The sequence below is a fragment of the Mesoplodon mirus genome (genome assembly GCF_964341445.2).
Source record: "Mesoplodon mirus genome assembly, chromosome: 12".
Taxonomy (NCBI): domain Eukaryota; kingdom Metazoa; phylum Chordata; class Mammalia; order Artiodactyla; family Ziphiidae; genus Mesoplodon; species Mesoplodon mirus.
The window spans coordinates 101,251,868-101,271,087 of NC_138988.1; the positions used below are offsets into that span (position 1 = coordinate 101,251,868).

The 19,220-nt window shown below is 41.5% G+C and overlaps 2 protein-coding genes across 5 annotated transcripts in view; one reads left to right on the forward strand and one right to left on the reverse strand.

The window, feature by feature from the left end:
* The window catches only part of RIOK1 (RIO kinase 1), a 29,311-nt gene extending 17,736 nt beyond the window's left edge, over positions 1 to 11,575 (reverse strand). For 2 of the 4 annotated variants that reach the window (XM_082638479.1, XM_082638478.1), the window contains exons 1-6: positions 11,277 to 11,575; positions 8,045 to 8,249; positions 6,149 to 6,239; positions 5,163 to 5,232; positions 3,948 to 3,990; positions 1,051 to 1,143 (exon numbers count right to left, since the gene is read on the reverse strand). In XM_082638479.1, the coding sequence (XP_082494605.1) occupies positions 1,051 to 1,143; positions 3,948 to 3,990; positions 5,163 to 5,232; positions 6,149 to 6,239; positions 8,045 to 8,249; positions 11,277 to 11,347 (573 nt within the window). In that variant the 5' untranslated portion in view covers positions 11,348 to 11,575. Of the gene's footprint in view, positions 1 to 1,050; positions 1,144 to 3,947; positions 3,991 to 5,162; positions 5,233 to 6,148; positions 6,240 to 8,044; positions 8,250 to 8,665; positions 8,745 to 11,276 lie in introns of those variants that run through there. The other 2 variants (XM_082638480.1, XM_082638481.1) reach the window with 2 other exon arrangements.
* Positions 11,576 to 11,821: 246 nt separating this feature from the next.
* CAGE1 (cancer antigen 1) overlaps positions 11,822 to 19,220 on the forward strand; it is a gene marked incomplete at its 3' end in the record, with an annotated part of 47,065 nt that continues 39,666 nt past the window's right edge. The window contains exon 1 of the mRNA XM_082638476.1: positions 11,822 to 12,060. Coding sequence (XP_082494602.1) covers positions 12,048 to 12,060 — 13 coding nt within the window. The 5' untranslated portion in view covers positions 11,822 to 12,047. The remainder of the gene's footprint in view (positions 12,061 to 19,220) is intronic.

The following is a 19,220-nucleotide window of genomic DNA, read 5'->3' on the forward strand; positions in this document are numbered from 1 at the left end:
TGCCCCGATCCCGGAAGATCCCACATGCCGCGGAGCGGCTGGGCCCGCGAGCCATGGCCGCGGAGCCTGTGTGTCCGGAGCCTGTGCTCCGCAACGGGAGAGGCCACAGCAGTGAGAGGCCCGCGTACAGCAAAAAAAAAAAAAAAAAAAAAAAAAAAAAAATATATATATATATATAAATATATGTGTGTGTGTGTATATATAAAATGGAATCACTCTGCTGTACACCTGAAACTAGGACAACATTGAAAATCAACTATACTTCAATAAAAAATAAATAAATTGAAAAAATAGGTTTTTAAATTAAATAAATAAATATACACATACATACATACATACACGTGAGAAGTGGTTTCAAACATTTTTGTATTTCAAGTATGTGGAAAATATCTGAAGACATTCTTACATCTCATGATTTATAAAGTGAATTTTACTGAGAACTGCTTCCCACAGAATGAGTTGCTAATAGAAAAGCAGCATGCCATATATAAAGAAAACAATGAGAAGGACATTTGTTGGCTAACAGAAACTAGACTATGACCCCCTGTCCCAGCAGTAACCGTCTGACCACCTGAACTCACTGCTGGGCACACCTGGATGGACTCCATGACCCAGGACCAAAGTCCTTACACGCACAACTTCCTACCCGGCCATAAACATTAATAAAGCCATTTAAAAAAATTTTTTATTAGAGTACAGTTGATTTACCATGTTGTGTTAGTTTCTTCTGTACAGCAAATTGATTTAGTTATACATATACACATATCCACTCTTTTTTAGGTTCCTTTCCCATATAGGCCATTACTGAGTATTGAGTAGAGTTCCCTGTGCTCTACAGCAGGTCCTTATTAGTTATCTATTTTATATAGCGTGTAATAAAGACATTTTTAAGAAATGGCACTGATTAAACTATCCTGGCTTCTATATGGGGTTTTTGTTTTTTCTTTTCTTTTTAAAGGCACAACTTATTTACTAAGTGCCTTAGTTTCATCTGGTATCTGAAATCAGAAAACTAACATGGAAGCATCAGGCATCCCAAGAATCGCTCACTTCTTTTCCTGTGCTAATGCAGCCATTGATCTCTGATATGATTCCTCTCGTCAACATCTTGAACAGTATCATTCGTGTTCTGGGATCCAACACCTAAAAAGAAATGCAAGAAGTACAAAGTTCAGAGAGCACCAAATATTTCTCACTGAAGCGTTAGACAAGAAACTGAAGAGCAAAGGCACTATGCAATCCTGCTCGACTACAGAAGAGTCACTACTGTGGTGCTTTTGTTCACTCTCACTTTTAGTGAATAAAATGTGAGGTGAGGGCTTCCCTGGTGGCGCAGTGGTTGAGAGTCCGCCTGCCGATGCAGGGGACACGGGTTCGTGCCCCGGTCCGGGAAGATCCCACATGCCGCGGAGCGGCTGGGCCCGTGAGCCATGGCCGCTGAGCCTGCGCGTCCGGAGCCTGTGCTCCGCAGCGGGAGAGGCCACAACAGTGAGAGGCCCACGTACCGCAAAAAAAATAAAAAAAAATGTGAGGTGAGACCAAAGGAACCAAAGAGACAAGAAACCAGCAAGTTCATTCAGTCGTGCAATCAAAGGCTACCAAGTCCAAGAGAATCTGCAACTGAGTCTAGACCAATGTTAGCTAACAGAAATACAATCAAACCAGAGGAAACTGTCTTTTCCAGTCATCGGTCAACAGGTGAAATTAATCTGAATAGATTTTATGTAACCCAATACATCTGAAACATTATCATTTCAATATGTAATCAATATAAAAAGTTATTAGGGAGAGATTTAACACTCTGTTTTTTACACGAACCCTTCAAAACCTGGTGTGCGTGTGCATTTCTAGCACGTTGCAAGTCATGCTAGCCGCACCACACAAGCTCCGTGGTGGCTGCACTGGATAAGAAGCTTTAAAGCGGCAACCAGCATCCTACAGTTCACAAGTCATATCAGTCACAGCCTGTTTTTCTATAGCCTGAAAGCTGAAAATGGTTTTTAATTTTAAAAATATTTATTAAAGGGACTTCCCTGGTGGCACAGTGGTTAAGAATCCGCTTACCAATGCAGGGGACACGGTTCAAGCCCTGGTCTGGGAAGATCCCACATCTAAGCCCGGGAGCCACAACTACTGAGCCCGCGTGCCACAGCTACTGAAGCCCTGGCGCCTGGAGCCAGTGCTCCACAACAAAGAGTGGCCCCTGCTCGCCACAACTAGAGAAAGCCCACGCGCAGCCACGAAGACCCAATGCAGCCAAAAATAAATAAGTTAAAAAAAAATTGATTAAAAAAAATTGTAGCCCACAATGCCTCAAGTATTTATTACTTAGCCCTTTAAAGAAAGAGTTCGCAGACCCCTGCTAGAGATGAGTAGATCAGGGAAAGGCGTTCCTTCAAAGTCAGAGCAGTCAATCTTGAGCACAAAGGACCCTCAAATTCTCTTTAACAAACAGGAGGCAATGAATTTAAAGCCTGAGGCTGTTCACACGTGAAACTGAGGCCGCTGCACGTTTACATGCAATTCCCAGGGCCAGCGCCAGCACTCCTTGGGCACAGGCAGCCCTCCAGCTCCAGGCAGGGGACAGTGAAAGTGGCCAGAACTAACTATAGTTCAGGGCCTACCCTTCTACGAGGTGGCTGTGGTCGCACAAGAAACCTAAGGTTAACAGAAACAAAACAACCTTGTAAGACCGGAGGACTAAAAGCAAACTACAACCACGGCAACTAGAGCAGAAAGAAAGGAAAGTGAGTAAAGAGGCAGTAACTGCTGCTCCTTCTCTGTGCGCAGGTAAACAGAGGGCAAGTAAGCTGGGTGAGCAGGAATCTGCGTAGAGACCTAGGCTTCTGCAAGATCACTGGGGAGCCAAGTGAGAGGCCCAGGAAGGAGCAATGGGCCCAGAGAGCTGAAAACAAAATAGGGGAAGAGAAATAGGAGAGGCAAGTCAACTTACAAATACACATTTTTAAAAGACAGTTTAAGTCTCAAGATATACACTCTTGTTCAAAATTAATTTCCCAAGAGAAAAAGGATTTCAGGTCTTTGAAAATGAAAGCTGCCTCATCTCTCTCTGAGTTGGACCACACTTTGTTCTCAGTCACAAAAGAGAATACACAAAATAAATAAATTAGAGGATGACAAAGACACAGATCCCAGACCTGACCTGCTCCTGCCAGACTGAAGGTGGAATTCTTCATTGGCACAAATGGGTTGGAGCTCAGGTTGGGTGTGACTCCCTTGGGATGGAGGTGGATAGAGTGCGCGCTTGTGTCTTAAACCAAGAACCTGTAGGGCGAAGAGGCTACTATTCGAAACGTGTTTGTGTGTATATGTACGGGTCGGGGAGGGTGGTAGGCAGCAGAAGCAACGTTCTGACCTGTTTTATCACTCTCTTCACGGCAAAAATCTGGGCCAATCCTAATACCCAATTACAACCCTCTACATGTGGGAAAATCAGGGGCTGATTTTTCCCCATTCTTGAATAAAGAATAAAACAAGCATAACTTCTAAACCAAGTAAAGGATTCTAATTGAAAATGTGAAGGCATTATCTGTCTACCCCTCTCTCTCTCTCACACACACACACTTTGTGGGTGATACCTGACTCACCACCTGGGAAGGCTCACAAAATCCCTGCAGACCTTGTTTAAGACAAAAGAAAAGATTTCTGGTCTTACAGTCAATTCTGCTTCCCCCTAGAAGATGAAAGCATTGCGTAGTGGCTTCACAGGGCCACAGGAAGGGGGGCATGATTCCAATTTATCTATTAATAGTCCTATTAGCAATAAAGCAAAAGGTAGCTCTCTAAACTCAAAGAAGGAGCAATTTTACATAGAAGCAGATCTAGGTGACATGAGCATTAAGCAAGAAGGATGAAAGCAAATTACAACTCAAAGACAGAAGAAATGCTACTTTAAAATAAGGGCTTGCAACACATTTCAACCGTACCTGTTCTACAGTTGCTCGGTCCGACTTATCTTTGATGCGATACCTAAGGCAGAACCAAAAAAACAGAAGTGACATTCAAAATTCAGAGAAGCCAAAATCAAAAGTTTCTAAATGTACATCGTTCCATGAAATTCCTAAGCAGGTAGTTCCTTTAATAACACGCTTCACGACCTCATCATAGTTTCATCACTTTGTGAAACTTCATTTCCCCTTAATAAGCAATTCAGTGCCCTAGGGCAAAAGGAGCGTATCTGCAGTAAGAAAAAAAAAATGCCATCCATGTTTCAGAAGCATTAAATAAGTAGAGCAGTGGGATAAAGTGAACTATGTCTGAAAAAAGAAAACATCAAGTCTGTAACTACTGTCCTTAGACCTTTAATGATTATATTAGTATAGAATTAAAGTCCTATACAAGGCTTTCTCTTCAGAGTCCTTTTCTACAAAGACACAAGTTTTTATCATTTCAAGACAGTTACTGCATTAAAACGCAGGCTCTGATGGCTTTGGCTCACACTAAGTGACTCAATTCACAGACTAACCTTAACTATTAACAAAGATACAAACAGACACTTAAATGAAATAAGAAATGCTGTTTCTCAAAAAGCTGGTATCCCTTGGGCATAACAATAAACTAGAAGAAAACTGGTTTTTAAGTTCAGTTCTAACACTGCCATTTATATGATCTTAGAGTCACTTTCTATAATATATTGTTAATGCCTTAGAGCCATTAACAATAGGAGGTTAGCCAGATCTTAAACATTTGGCTTTGAGAACAGAGTTGTAAATGAAAACTGTTCTCTGTTGTATCACTATTTAGTTTTAAATCTGCCCTTAAATTTTAAAAAATATTCCATGGAAGGGAACAATTCTTAATAAGTTCTAAAAAGGGAACATTTTTATACTCTAACATTCTAGTTCAAACTGTAATGTACAAACACTGTTCCCCTCCTGAGAGCACATTCGTGAATTTCACAAGATTATAGTTTTAGCACAGATTTCTTAAGAAAACTCATTTAATATTTTCAACCTACAAAGGCATAGGATACCCTCATTTAAACTTAAAAAAATTTAAAAAAAAGAATTGGTTCAGGTACACAAAGGAACATCCTTTGCAAAAGAATTATGACAAAGATGCTACTAATTTGTCTAGAATTAGTTCCTACCAGTCAGGTTTTGTTTTATTTATTTATTTTATATACTTGAAATATTACTTACATATCTGCTTCCTTTTGTCTAAACTTTCCCGTGACTTTGTTTATGACACAATCAGTAACGTTCAGTTTTTCTAAAAAAAACCAAAAAAACCCCACAACATAAACAACATGTAAGACAGAAGTTTCTGACTAGCATACTTTCTGCCTTCTCCATTTTCTAAATACTTTATTATACATAGTATCTATTGTAGTAATGAAAAAAGTGTTTAATGTTTTTAAGGGCAAGCGCTAAGTTGTGCTTCCTTACTAACAAGGATTGTCACTTTCATCATGACAGCCGTCATTTCTGAGCCATAAAAATCTAGATCCAAAAAAAAAAAAAAAAAAAAAATCTAGATCCAGAAATCTCTCAAAACTACTTTACCTGCGTATGTTGAATTTCAGACTTTTAAAATATTTTGTACGACTAACATAGATAATATAACTGCCTGTATTCCAAGTTAATTCTAAAAATGTCAGTTTCATTTCAAATTATGGGCCTGTGATAGGCAATGATGAGATATGAGAGATGCTGTACCAGGTCCGTAACGGTCAGCGTCTATGAGAGAAGGATGACCCTGCATTTCCCAAGTGGCTTCAAATCCACATTCTGATTCCTTGCTTTCAATAGCTCACTAAATGATTAATGCCACACAAAAAGTTTCTAGTAAAACAAAACGTAATTATACTCAATAGCCTAGTGTTTTCAACATTCTACTACGAGATAATCCTATTACAAAATCTAATACAAAACAGACAATAACTTGAATGGGTATCTGTAACTTCGTACTTCTACAACAGGAGAGAAAACACAACTAAAAAAGTATAAGCTAAAGTCTTTCCTTGAAGCCATGTTTTTAAATGACTAAGTTTTTAATTTTCTCTAAGCGTTAGTATTTAGTCAGTAACACAGAATATATCCACTGCTTAATCTAATAAAATTTTATAACACTTTGTGGTTTTTGAATTTCTCACAGCCCAGTAAGGAAATGTATCTTAAAAACTCACCTAGATTAATTTTATTCTCAAATTTCCTTAAGACCTTGTCTGATGGAGTAGACATTTTGGCTGAATTGAAGCTGGGAGTCTGTCGATTTGCCTGGAAGAAATGAGTTCCAGAGACTAAAGCTCTAATTATAAATACAAGCCTAAGGTTCATAACGTTTTCTCCCTTAGTATTAATTAATTAATTTATGGCTGCGTTGGGTCTTTGTTGCTGCATGGCGGCTTTCTCTAGTTGCAGTGAGCAGGGCTACTCTTCGCTGTTGTGCGTGACTCATTGTGGTGGCTTCTCTTGTTGCGGAGCACAGGCTCTAGGCACGCAGGCTTCAGTAGTTGTGGCATGCGAGCTCAGTAGTTGTGGCTTGCGGGCTCTAGAGCACAGGCTCAGTAGTTGTGGTGCATGGGCATGTGGGATTGCTCTGAGGCATGTGGGATCTTCCCTGACCAGGGATCGAACCCAGATCCCCTGCATTGACAGATGGATTCCTAACCACTGCACCACCAAGGAAGTCCCATAGTTAACTATTAAAGTATCAAAACTTAGGGGAGTACCCTAAGGGAAGGGAAGGATCAATCAAATTTGCCCAAGAAGTTTTTTAAAAAGGCATTTGTGGGCTTCCCTGGTGGCGCAGTGGTTAAGAATCCACCTGCCAATGCAGGAGAGACAAGGGTTTGAGCCCTGGTCCAGGAAGATCCCACATGCCGCAGAGCAACTCAGCCCGTGTGCCACAACTACTGAGCCTGCGATCTAGAGCCCACGAGCCACAACTACTGAAGTCCGTGCGCCTAGAGCCCATGCTCTGCAATGAGAAGCCACAGAAATAAGCCCGCACACCACAACAAAGAGTAGCCCCCGCTCGCTGCAACTAGAGAAAAGACTGCGTGCAGCAACGAAGACCCAATGCAGCCAAAAATAAATAAAATTTAAAAAATTTTATTTTTTTAAAAAAGGCATTTGAAATAGGACAAAGTCACTGGCTAAAATAAAGTCTATATAATCTGCATTTTTGCTTTTGTTTCTAACCTCTCTACATACCTCTAACATATTCATTATTATAAATAACAAATTAAAATTAAACGCATTTTTCTAATTTGACTGGTTTCTAGATTTAAAATGTGAGAACGTTCATGTACCCCCAAGTGTATAATAAAGAGCTAAGACCAACGTTAAACTGGTTCCAGGAATTTCACTTTGGGCTTAGTGTCTCAAGAGAGATAAAGATTAAGTACAAGGCTTAGCACTTAGACTGGTGCAATGCACAAACTGAAGTAATGGGAAAAAAAAGGGAAGAGAGGGGAGACAATATCCAGAACCTATAAATAAGAGAACAGAGATTAAAAGGGCCTGTCACAAGGACTGATTCAGTCCTGGTATCTAAGTGTGAACTTGGAGGCTGAGTAGTTTCCTATTTACAGGGAACTTAAAAATTGTTTTCTATTAAATATAACTTAAAATAATACATGTTCACAGTAGAAACCACAGGTAAAATTTTAATTACCTATAAGCCCAGTGCCCAAAGATTAACAGTTAACATTTAAGCATATATATTTCCCCCCTTAGCTTTATTAAAAGAAATGCCACCTTTCAGTTACTCAATTCTAGAACCACAAAAAGTCCTTTTCAAAAAGAAGACATGGGCTTCCCTGGTGGCGCAGTGGTTGAGAGTCCGCCTGCCGATGCAGGGGACACGGGTTCGTGCCCTGGTCCGGGAAGATCCCACATGCCGCGGAGCGGCTGGGCCTGTGAGCCATGGCCACTGAGCCTGCGCGCCAGGAGCCTGTGCTCCGCAACGGGAGAGGCCACAACAGTGAGAAGCCCGCGTACCACCAAAAAAAAAAAAAAAAAAAAAAAAGAAGACATAAGCAGACAATGCAAAGATGTGCAGGGTCGTCATCAGGTACCTGCAGGTTACTCCCTCCACCTGAGGCTGAACACCTGGTCAGTTTTCCAAATCCATCGTCCCAGTCCCAGTCATCATCGTCGTCATAATCTTCCTCCTCCTCCCTTTCTATCTCACCTTCACCCATCTTCTCATTCACGTTATTCTGAAGGTCTTCAAACAGAATATCACCTTCCTCTTTGACAGTCTTCAAGTCAATGTTTTCACTGGAAATAACAATGTTTTGGCATGTTTACACATACTCTAATTGGATTTGCATATGTATTTATTTATGATATAGTAGGCTACATCTATACCAATAAATCTAAAAGGTTCCCTTACAACATCTCCCAATAAGCTCAAACTTAACACCAAGTTCTCCTGTTTCTCAGGTTTCTGTTGCAGCTGTTCACTTATTCTCCAGGTTCTACCATGGAAGAAGTACATAAGGTTGTTAAATCCACCCCTGCCTTAATGAAGTTAGAATTTATATTATCATCTTCTCTGCTGAATGAACTAACTCTGATGAGTACACCAGACCTGAACTTCAAGAAAACCATTCACAGAGCTGCTTTAAGAAGGGGTGGGGGAAGCCTTCTGACCAAACTTGGGAATAAGTCTAAAGCCTTATTTCAAGCCTTACCTTGAACTCAATTATCATTCTGCAACAAAAGGAGCCGTATCAAGACTTGTGTTACACAAAGAACTTCAAATCACCCTTGCTCAAGTAGGGAAGGACGGTGAAGAGAAGCAGCACAAATGGGAGAAGGAGGCTGGGTATAAGTAAAGAGGAGAAGCGGAGACTGTCAAACCCAGAGAACTGGCCCAGAGTAAAGGGAGCACAACTAACAGGGTCTTTTTATGCCACGTGAGAATTCAGACGAGTGTTACTGTATCTTCTTAGTTTTTCAAGAGAAGCCAGAACTCTGGGTTTTTGTGTAAAATCTCCCGCATACCTGGTATATTCAACTTGAACAAACCACTGTGCACACCAAACACAACATGTCTGCAGGTCAGATTCCAGGGGCAGTACTACCAGTTTTGAGCCCTCAGGTGGAGAACAAGTACAGAAACCACATAAAACACATGATGATATGCCCTACCAGATTAAACACAGTCAGCCAGTGGTTTAAGTAAATTCAGATTATCGATCCTGACTCATTAACTAGCCATGGCTTAGAGGGCTCCAAATCTCCACGGATATGGGTGGGAAGAGAACAAATAATCAGTAAACCCCTGTTGTTGACTAGGATTTCATAAACACAATCCATAAGTCTATCCTTCAATTGCCAATAACCTAGAGTGGCATGATAAAGCTATACCTTCATTTGTACCACGGCCTCCCCACCTCGGCTGGACAATTCCTTGTTGAGGGCGGTTGTCCTGTGCCTCAAGGATGTTCAGCAGCATCTCTGGTCCCTGCCTTCCAGACGCCACCAGCGCCCCCCCCCCCCCGCTATGACAAACAAAAATGTCTCTAAAGTCCCAGGAGTGGGCAAAATCTGCCGTGTTTCTATCTTCATAATGTCTAGTGTACACTCATGACCGTTAACTACTCACCAGCCACACTGGCTGTGTTTCTTCTTCCCACTTAACTTAGTCCCTAAGGCCTTCTGTACGCTCATCTGAAAACGTAGTTCTGGATGCCCTTCTCATTTCTCTGGCTAAATCCTACGTATCCTTCCAGTATTGGCCTACTATCTTTGCTCAGGAAAGTCTGCCCTGTTCTTTACCCACTTCTCCTTTGTACTACTTACCCAAGTCTAATACATATAATTTGTCTAATTATTCGATATGCTTCCCCTGGCAGAGTGCAAGCTCTGTGTCATTCAGGGGAGTATTTACCAACGTATCACGATCAACTAACAAGAGATCTGACGCACAGAAAGTGATCAACCTATATTTACTGAAATTAATAAAATCTATGTGTAGTGAATCCTTACTATAAAGTAAAAACCATTTTCTTGGAATTCCAAAATGAACTCTATGTTTCATTTTGCTTTCAAGTAGGAGTTATCCTTAATTCCTTTTGCCTCTCACTTCACATCTAACCTACCATTACACCCTGTCCCTTCGCCCTCCAAAACACCCCTAGCTTGATCCCGTCATCTTTGAACTCAATTACCTGAGTACTTTTGAACTGTGTCCACCTTTGCCCTCCAAAATCATCTCCTCTAGAGCAGAATGAGTCCTTTAAATCATACATCAGGTGATGTCACTGCCCTGCAAAAAGTCCTCCTGTGGCTTTCTATAAGACCTAGAATAATATCTCAAAACCTTACCATCACTTGTAACGCTCTTCATGCTCTGGCCCCTTCTCACTTCTGTATCATTACCAACCAATCTCCTCAACTACCTGCACTGTGCTCTCTAGGCACAATGGCTTCTAGATCTTCCGTTCACATCCAAAAGGGATCCCACCGTAGGGCCTCTGCACCTGCTGTCCCCTGTCCTGAATTGCTGTTCCCGCTGCTCTTCCTGAGTCCTTTAGATCTGGACTATTTATTTATTCATTCATTCATTTTGGCTGCGCCGGGTCTCGGTTGCTGCACGAGGGATCTTTGTTGCTGCGTGCAGGATCGTTAGTTGCAGCATGCAGGATCTAGTTCCCTGACCACGGATCCAACCCAGGTCCCCTGCATTGCGAGCTCAGAGTCTTAACCGCTGGACCACCAAGTAAGTCCCCAGATTTGGACTTAACCCTTCCCTTACAACTAAGCCACTACTTAGGTCTATCAACTGATTTTAATTGTTTACATAGTAAATATGTCATCTGGGTTTAAAAAATATATATCTCTATGTACCTAATGTTGTGCCCTCCTTCCCAAGCAGAAGGCAGAACTCAATGGCAGCAGAGCCTTGGTTTGTCTTGATCATCACTATCTTTAGCGCCGAGGACATAAACACGCACACGATAGATAGGTGCTCCAATATTTTTTGAACGCTAAATGTAGTTAAAGCTCAAACACCTGTTACCCAATCGCTCTCTCCAACTCTGCCTCTCAGCGATGCTAACAATGTGGGAAGCCCGGACTCTCCGGACAGACAAGCGGCTTTCATTAACTCTGCCGGCAACTGAACAGAAAGACCTGGCTGGGATGAAGAAAGCAGCAAAAGGCTGTGAAAAGAAGCCCCGAGTGATGAATTATCAGTCTCCCTCCAAACCACAAACAAGCGTCAACTCCCCAAAGGGACCGTGGCGGCGGAAGAGAGAGCACCGTGCGCACCGCGTCGGTGTACTCACGGTTGCCTACCTGTCCGAGGAGTCGGCGTCGTCAAACTGCCCCGGGACCACCCGACTCATCAGCAGCCGCCGGTAGTCCATGACGGAAGCGCGCCAAGCCTCAGCGTCACCGGCGGCTGCTCGCCCTGCGCCGGGGCAGAAACGGCACAGGGACGGTTCTACCCGCCGATCCAACGGCCTCTGCGCGTGACGTCCGCCTAGCAAACCGCTCAGAAGCCCCCGCGCCCAAAGCGCGCGCCACGTGCGGGGGATGGGGCTCCAAACCTACCACCCGAGCCACCCGGACAGGAAGCCCCGCCCAGAACGGAATTCGTCTTCCCACCGGAAGCCCCGCCCCCGCGCCGGGCTGAGCGCCGGAAGCTCGCGTGCCGCAGGGCGCGAGAGGGACCCGAGGCGTGTGGGCCGTTCGTGTTCCCGTCGTTCCCCGCCGAGGCTGGGCCGACTGTTCTTCCGGAGCTTTTCGAGTCGGCTATACGCTTTCTCGTCACCTAGCCTGGGGCTGCTGGACGTGGGGTCTCACACCGGGTAACCTCCCAACTCTGCGTATGGAAACTTCGAGAGGGTCAGAGGGCGCGGGAGCGGGGCGGGCGCCGTTGCGGCCGCGAGGGTCGGGCCCGGCCGGGCCGACGTCACACTGGGACGTTCCAGCGCTGCCGCATCCCCAATACGAGGTGTGAAGAGCCATGCGTGGGCAAGGTTGAAGGCGTTCTTCCCCCTCCCTCGTTACCCAGTGCGGAGGGAGGGAGGCAGCCCGAAATCCTTACTGTGGAGCCGAGCAAGTATGGACCCTGGAAGTGAGCACACTTGTGCGACCTGAAAAGTTTGTTGCGTTGTTGTGAGGTGAAAATAAGACACTTGCTTTTCAGAAGTTTAAAATTTGACATACGACTGAAAATTTAAGGAAAAAAAAACCACTTGAGAATTTTTGCCAGTAGCCCCAGTGACACCTCTTTTAACACCCATCCTAAAACAGCTTAGGAGTGTCTCTGGAATATCTGTCATTTGAACAAGTTTTTTTTGTTGTTGTTGTTTTTAAGTCTAGCATAAATCGGGTAAGGACAGAATGAAAGATGAAAAAAGGAAGCCTAACTTAAAAAAAAAAGAAATTGGTAGATTATGCCATACGAACAAAGTTGTAAAAGTGTTATAATTGGGAGTTCTAGGTTCGCGAACAAAAAATTTTGAAGGAATAAGGCCCTGGCGGTTTTTTGCATTTGGAAAACAAAAGAAGGATGTTTCAGACCCCCTTCACCACAGCCCAGGCAGTATTTATGTATCTGGAAGACAGAGGAAAAGGCGATTATAAAGTCTGGCCTCTCACCAATCCTGCCCAGCCGGCTTGGCTCCCTGGCTTTTTTTTATATTGATCCTTAACCAAATGATGACAGGTTTGAAAAAAAGATTAAACCTCGGCCAATTACTTATTAATTTGATAATTCAATAAAATACCCCAGGGGAGTGGTTAAGTGGCTGCAGATTGAAAAGTTTTAATAGAAATAAGTCATTTAAGTGCAGGATTGATTCTATATATTCTCTGAACAACACTGGTTGGTTTGCTGTAGGGGATATTGAAAAAACGTAAATGGGCTCCTCCTCAGGTCTGTATAGTATGTGAGTGCAGACACTAACACCCTTGAAAGAATGGTGAAGACTAAAACAGTCAATGAATAAGTGCTGACTTGTGAGATGGAAGTTTAGACTAAAGACGTTGTAGGAATTTAAAAACTGGGTGAATGGGTAGATAGGAAGGTTTTAGGAGGGAGAAGCACTTAACAGGGCAGACTACTGAGATGGTAAGGAGCGTGATCGATTTGCAGGGAAGGAAGCCTGATCTGACTTGAGCAGAGGAGGACTGGGTAGGTAATGTGGGTTCAGGCTATGGAAGACCTAGGAAGTCAAGCAGAAGAATTTGGACTCTGTGTTTGGACCTGTTTTCTGCTCCCATCCCCTGACGGACCTGAGGAGGTCATGAGAATACGGACCAGTATGATGCCGTAGGGAGGGAAAGAAAGCATGGGTTATGAAGAACATTTTTAAAGGACTTGGTAACTGAGTAGCCCATGGGTGATGAGGTAGAAGGATGCCAAAGGTGTCTCCTGGTTTTCAAACCCAAGTGCCTGAGAGAATAAGTGTGGCATAGGGAAGGGAGGAAAAACTGATGTTCAGTGTTGGATTTGACTTGATAATGAGGTATTAGAATAGAAAGTATCAGGTAAGTAGAAATACAGTGTTTTGTGGACCCTAATAGGTCTCTGATAATATTTTGTAAATATCTTTTGATTAAGTAATTGAGAGATCCCTTCACCTTCTGGGTCCCAAACCTTTTAGGGAATCACTGGATGGTAGCCACACATACTGACTTGTTTTTGTCCAAATTAGTATTTACTACCATACAAAGTTACCGTGACTTTGTAACATACTCAGACTAATTTTATATTTTTCCAATGACTTCACAAATGATATTTTAAAATTTAGGGTAGTGAACTTTGTTGCCTTCTTAATATGAGGAGGGAAGTGGAAAACAGCTTTTTGTTTGTATATACGAATAGACATTAAAATTATGTTTTTCTTTTCTTTTCTTTTTTTTTTTTTTTTGGCTGCGTTGGGTCTTTGTTGCTGTGCGCGGGCTTTCTCTAGTTGTGGCGAGCGGAGGCTACTCTTCGTTGCGGTGCGCGTGCTTCTCATTGCAGTGGCTTCTCTTGTTGCGGAGCATGGGCTTTAGGCACGGGCTTAGTAGTTGTGGCACATGGGCTCAGTAGTTGTGGCTCGCGGGCTGTAGAGTGCAGGCTCAGTAGTTGTGGCACATGGGCTTAGTTGCTCCGCGGCATGTGGGATCTTCCCGGACCAGGGCTCAAACCTGTGTCCCCTGCATTGGCAGGCAGATTCTTAACCACTGCGCCACCAGGGAAGCCCCTAAAATTATGTTTTTTTTAAAGAGGCCTTTCATCATTCAACAGTTAGGAACAAGGACTATCAGAAAGTTTGGTCATCACCTTCAGATCCTGTACCTTTTAAAGTGGATGCTTCTCATGAAAAATTAGAAAGCATGTCAGAAGCAGATGCTATGAATTTCAGCAGCCTTTTCTGAGACTTAACTCACTTAGATTCTCCCTTCTTTATGGAAACCAGCAGTACCACTTCAGACTTGCCTCAGATGTGCATTGCTTATAAATTCTGGGAGGTTTAGATGTCTTCATCCTTCACATTGTCTTCTGTATTAAATTTCATAAAAAAATATGAGGAATAATAAAAGAATCTCCAGTGGAGGTGTAGAGGAGGGGAATATAGGGTTTGGTTTTCCCAGTTCCATTAGTGTACAAAGAAAGGTAGAGTCTTTATCAAATAGAGTGTTGAAACCAGTCCTTTCTAGCATCCTGATGTAGTCCCATGAGTGCAGCCAGGGGACCTGGGCACAACGACTCAGATCACATCATCTGGTCTAGAGCATTTTCCACTATGTCAGCTTGCAAATGATTCATAATGACATTGACTGTGCCCTGTACGTAAATGACTTCCTTTGTATCTATATGAACATTCCTAGTGCCCTTTCTCACAAAATAAAAGGTTGTAATACCTCAAGGTCTTCATTAATGTTCTAAATGTTCGATAATTGTTAGCTTGAGTGTGGGGAAATAGTAGCAATGTATTAGGTTGTGCCATGTGAAATTGCCTTTCTATAGTTTGAAAATGGACAAATAGTGACAATTTCATGTGATTCAGGCCATAAATTGGCATAACTTTCTAAAGGGCTGTTTAGTGGTAGGAAATCAAGAGTTTAACTGCACGTTTTACTTTTAATTCTACCTCTAGACAAGTATACAAATGAGATATTTGCATAATTCTCCATAATAACTGAACATTGGAAACAACCTAAATTTTCATCAGTAGGGTCCTAGTTATTGTACAGATGTATAGCAGATATGTAACCCGAAAATTTGATAGTATAGATATATACTTGACATGGAAAAATGGTCACACTGCTTCTCACTGGGTGGTGGGCTTTTGAGTGTTTTTTACCTTCTCTTTTTAGACAGCGTTCAAAATTATTTTTTATAACTATAAAGAAATATTTTCATTTTGAAAAAAATTTTTGTCATAGTATTACAGGGTTAATCGGGGACCAAGATACTATATATTGAATTATAAAGAGTGAATGTCTTAAATTATATGAGGAGGTCGTTCCTCATGGGTTTCACTGAGCATTTTATTCTTTATAAAAAAATGCATAGACCAAAGGAACAAAAGAAAGGCGTGTTTTAGTTAAATATAGAATACTAGTGTTAGAAGTGATCTCGAAAATTCAATGTGTAGGAGTTCCAAAAAGTTTGTATAAATATAACATCAGTACATGTCAATAGTGCTATATTTTATTTTAAAAGTATGTTATTCTTGATACTTTTAAAATCTAATTAGAAGGAACGGTCTCAGCAACACGTCTAAAACACAGATTGTTATAAAATATAATTTGGGGGCTTCCCTGGTGGCGCAGTGGTTGAGAGTCTGCGTGCCGATGCAGGGGACGTGGGTTCGTGCCCTGGTCCGGGAAGATCCCACATGCTGCGGAGCAGCTGGGCCCGTGAGCCATGGCCACTGAGCCTGCGCGTCCGGAGCCTGTGCTCCGCAACGGGAGAGGCCACAACAGTGAGAGGCCCACGTACCGAAAAAAAATATATATATATATAATTTGTTTTTTTTGTACTTCAAATGCATTCAATAAGTAGAAAAATGCTATAAAAAAGCATTTTTGAATAGAGGTTTGTAACCAGCTGACTTTAATAAGAGATAAGAATTTTTTAAGAGCATGATTTAGGTCCCCATACTTGATACACTATTCATGATTAAACCAATGTTTTCCTCAAACAATTAAAATATTTCTCTTAATATTTAATTTACTTAATAAATCCTTTCATCTTATGTAGAAGTAACATAACTTTGAGAATAAGCTACATGAATTGTTAGGGATTGCTGTTTAGTGAAATCAGATTTCACCTTATACTGGAATCCGTTTTTTGGGTATCTGCAATGTTAAATGACTCGAATAAAAACTACCTTAAAGTTGTTTAGACCAGATTTAATAAACATCAAAGAATTATCAATAAGGGATATATATGTTATCATATATTTGAATGTTTATAGTAACATGATTTGATTTACCAGAAAAACCCAAAAGATTGAAATAGCAAAGATACTTACTTAATTGCGATTTAATATTGTAACTCTATTAGTATGGTTTAATTAGAAGGGAGTTCAGATATACAGTGGGGAAAGATACCAGAAAGCACATTCTACCCTTGCAACAAAAAATACTAAAAGAAAAATTATATAGCAATGTACATACACCTTTAGAAGAAGCTTATGAAGTTAGAAGTATTAATATTAATGCCTTTTTGTTATTAATACAGAATGAAATAAAGTATATAAAAAGGAAAAATGAGTCTAAACTCACACTTTCCGAAGAAATCTGTAGCACACTAGGCAATTTGTTAGGTGGTGAGTATATCTTTGTCGGCAATATCCAAACAGAGAAAGTAAAATTTTGTGTGTGTGTCCTGTTATAATAATAGTCAGGTGCTATGCTAAGCACTTTATGTACATTATCACGTGGTTTTTTTTTTTTTTGCGGTACACGGGCCTCTCACTGCTGTGGCCTCTCTCGTTGCGGAGCACAGGCTCCGGACGCACAGGCTCAGCGGCCATGGCTCACGGGCCCAGCCGCTCTGCGGCATGTGGGATCTTCCCGGACCGGGGCACGAACCTGCGTCCCCTGCATCGGCGGGCGGACTCTCAACCACTGCGCCACCAGGGAAGCCCCATTATCACGTTTAATCCACAATTCTATGAAATAGGGCTTTTTTTTTCTTTTTAAGTAGGGATGTTTTTACTTTCATTTTACAGATGAGAAAAGTGAGGCTCAGAGAGTTACACAAGAAATATAAACCATAATCAACACATTTGACTACTTTAAAATGAAAAAAATTTCTGTATGACCAAATTATAATCAGGAAAGTAAAATAACAAGCCTCAGACTAAGAGAAAATACATGCAATGTATACAATTCACAGAGGATTAGTATACAAAATAAAGAACTCCAATAAGAAAAAGACGCATATAATCAATAGAAAATCAGGCAAACTGTATTATTAGTTTGGTAGAGCTGCCATAACAAAATATGCCACAAACTGGGTGCCTCAACAGAAATTTATTTTCTCACAGTTCTGGAGGCTGGAAGTCCAAGATCAAGGTGCCAGCGGAGTTTTCTCCTCAGGCTTCTCAGACAGTTGTCTTCTTATAGCCTCATGTGGCATTTTCTCTGTGCCTCCCTGGTGTCTTTTCTGATGAGAACAACAGTCATATTGCACCAGGGCCCCACACTTATGACCTCATTTAACCTTAATTACCTCTTTGAAGGCCTTATCTCAATACAATCACATTCTAAGCTACTGGGGGTTAAGCCTTCAACATAAGAGTTTTGGGGAGACATAGTATCTAATAGGTCATGAAAAGGAAACCTGCAAGACCATTAAATACCTGAAAGGATGTACATTAAAAACACCACGAAATACCATTTCATATGTGTCAGTCTGACATGGGTTGGAGAGATGTAAAGCAAAGGTAGAAGTGTAAATTGCTACAACCATTTTGGAGAGTAACTTTGCAATACCTAGTAAAGTTGAAGATATATATTTCCTATAATCCAGCAATTCCACTTCTAGGTATATACCCAGAGCCTGGACAAAAATTCTTTTTTTAAAAAATTTAATTTATTTATTTTTGGCTGCATTGGGCCTTCGTTGCTGTGCGCGGGCTTTCCTGTTGCGGTGGCTTCTCGTTGCGGAGCATGGGCTCTAGGCAGGCGGGCTTCACTAGTTGTGGCATGTGGGCTCAGTAGTTGTGGCTCACGGACTCTAGAGTGCAGTCTCAGTAGTTGTGATACATGGGCTTAGTTGCTCCGCAGCATGTGGGATCTTCTGGACCAGGGCTTGAACCTGTGTCTCCTGCATTGGCAGGCGGATTCTTAACCGCTGCGCCACCAGGGAACCCCCCAAAATTCTTAAATTAGTGTACAAGGAAATGTGTATACAGATGTTTACTGCAGTGCTGTTTTTAATAGCAAAATTAGAACCAAATATCTAACAGAAAGGGAATAAAGGGTAATCCTTTAGAATGAACTATATCTACATGTATTTACATGGCGAAGTCTGAAAAGCAAAAATTTAAGTGAAATAGACATTTATATGGATATATATAAAATATGTTATTTATATAAAATTTTAAAACAAAATAATAGTGTATACCCACAGTTGGCCCAGGGTGCTGCAGGATATTTTGAAATTTGAAGAAAACAGTGATACTGGACATCTGTTGGACCCCACAAGCTACTAGCTTAAGATAGTTCACTATTTCAGTATAAAAACCATACTGTAATCCTTTCTATACTGCCTTGTTTGCATAGATGGGTTTTTGGAGGTTGCTGTGATAAAAAGCAAGTACTTCCTGAAAATCAGTGTGAAGTCGGAAGTGAGGGTTGGCTTCCAGCTTGATTCCAAGGTTTGAGACATTGTGCTGTGCTTAGTCATGTACCCAACTAGCAGGCAAGTTTGGTTCTTTAAGAATGAAAAAAAATATTTTTCTCTTTCAGTTTATGTGTATTTTTAAACAGCTACTAAGTTGTTAGGAAAAATAGTTGTTTGAGCTTAACTACTTAATAAATGGAACTGTTAAGTTTTTCTTTTGGTCTAGGGGTGCTGTGAAAAAATGACAGACTTTAAGGTGTCACAAAATGAGAAAGTCTGAGAACTTGATATGTGTTATTTAGGGTACTTAAATTAGTAGTAAAATTGGAAAAATATGGATGGGGAGAATTAATACTTACCAGCTTCAGTATAGTAGTTCTCTCTGGGGAGGGGAAAAGAAGGGAATTTAGGTAGAGGGGAAGGGTCATTTATTAATTTTG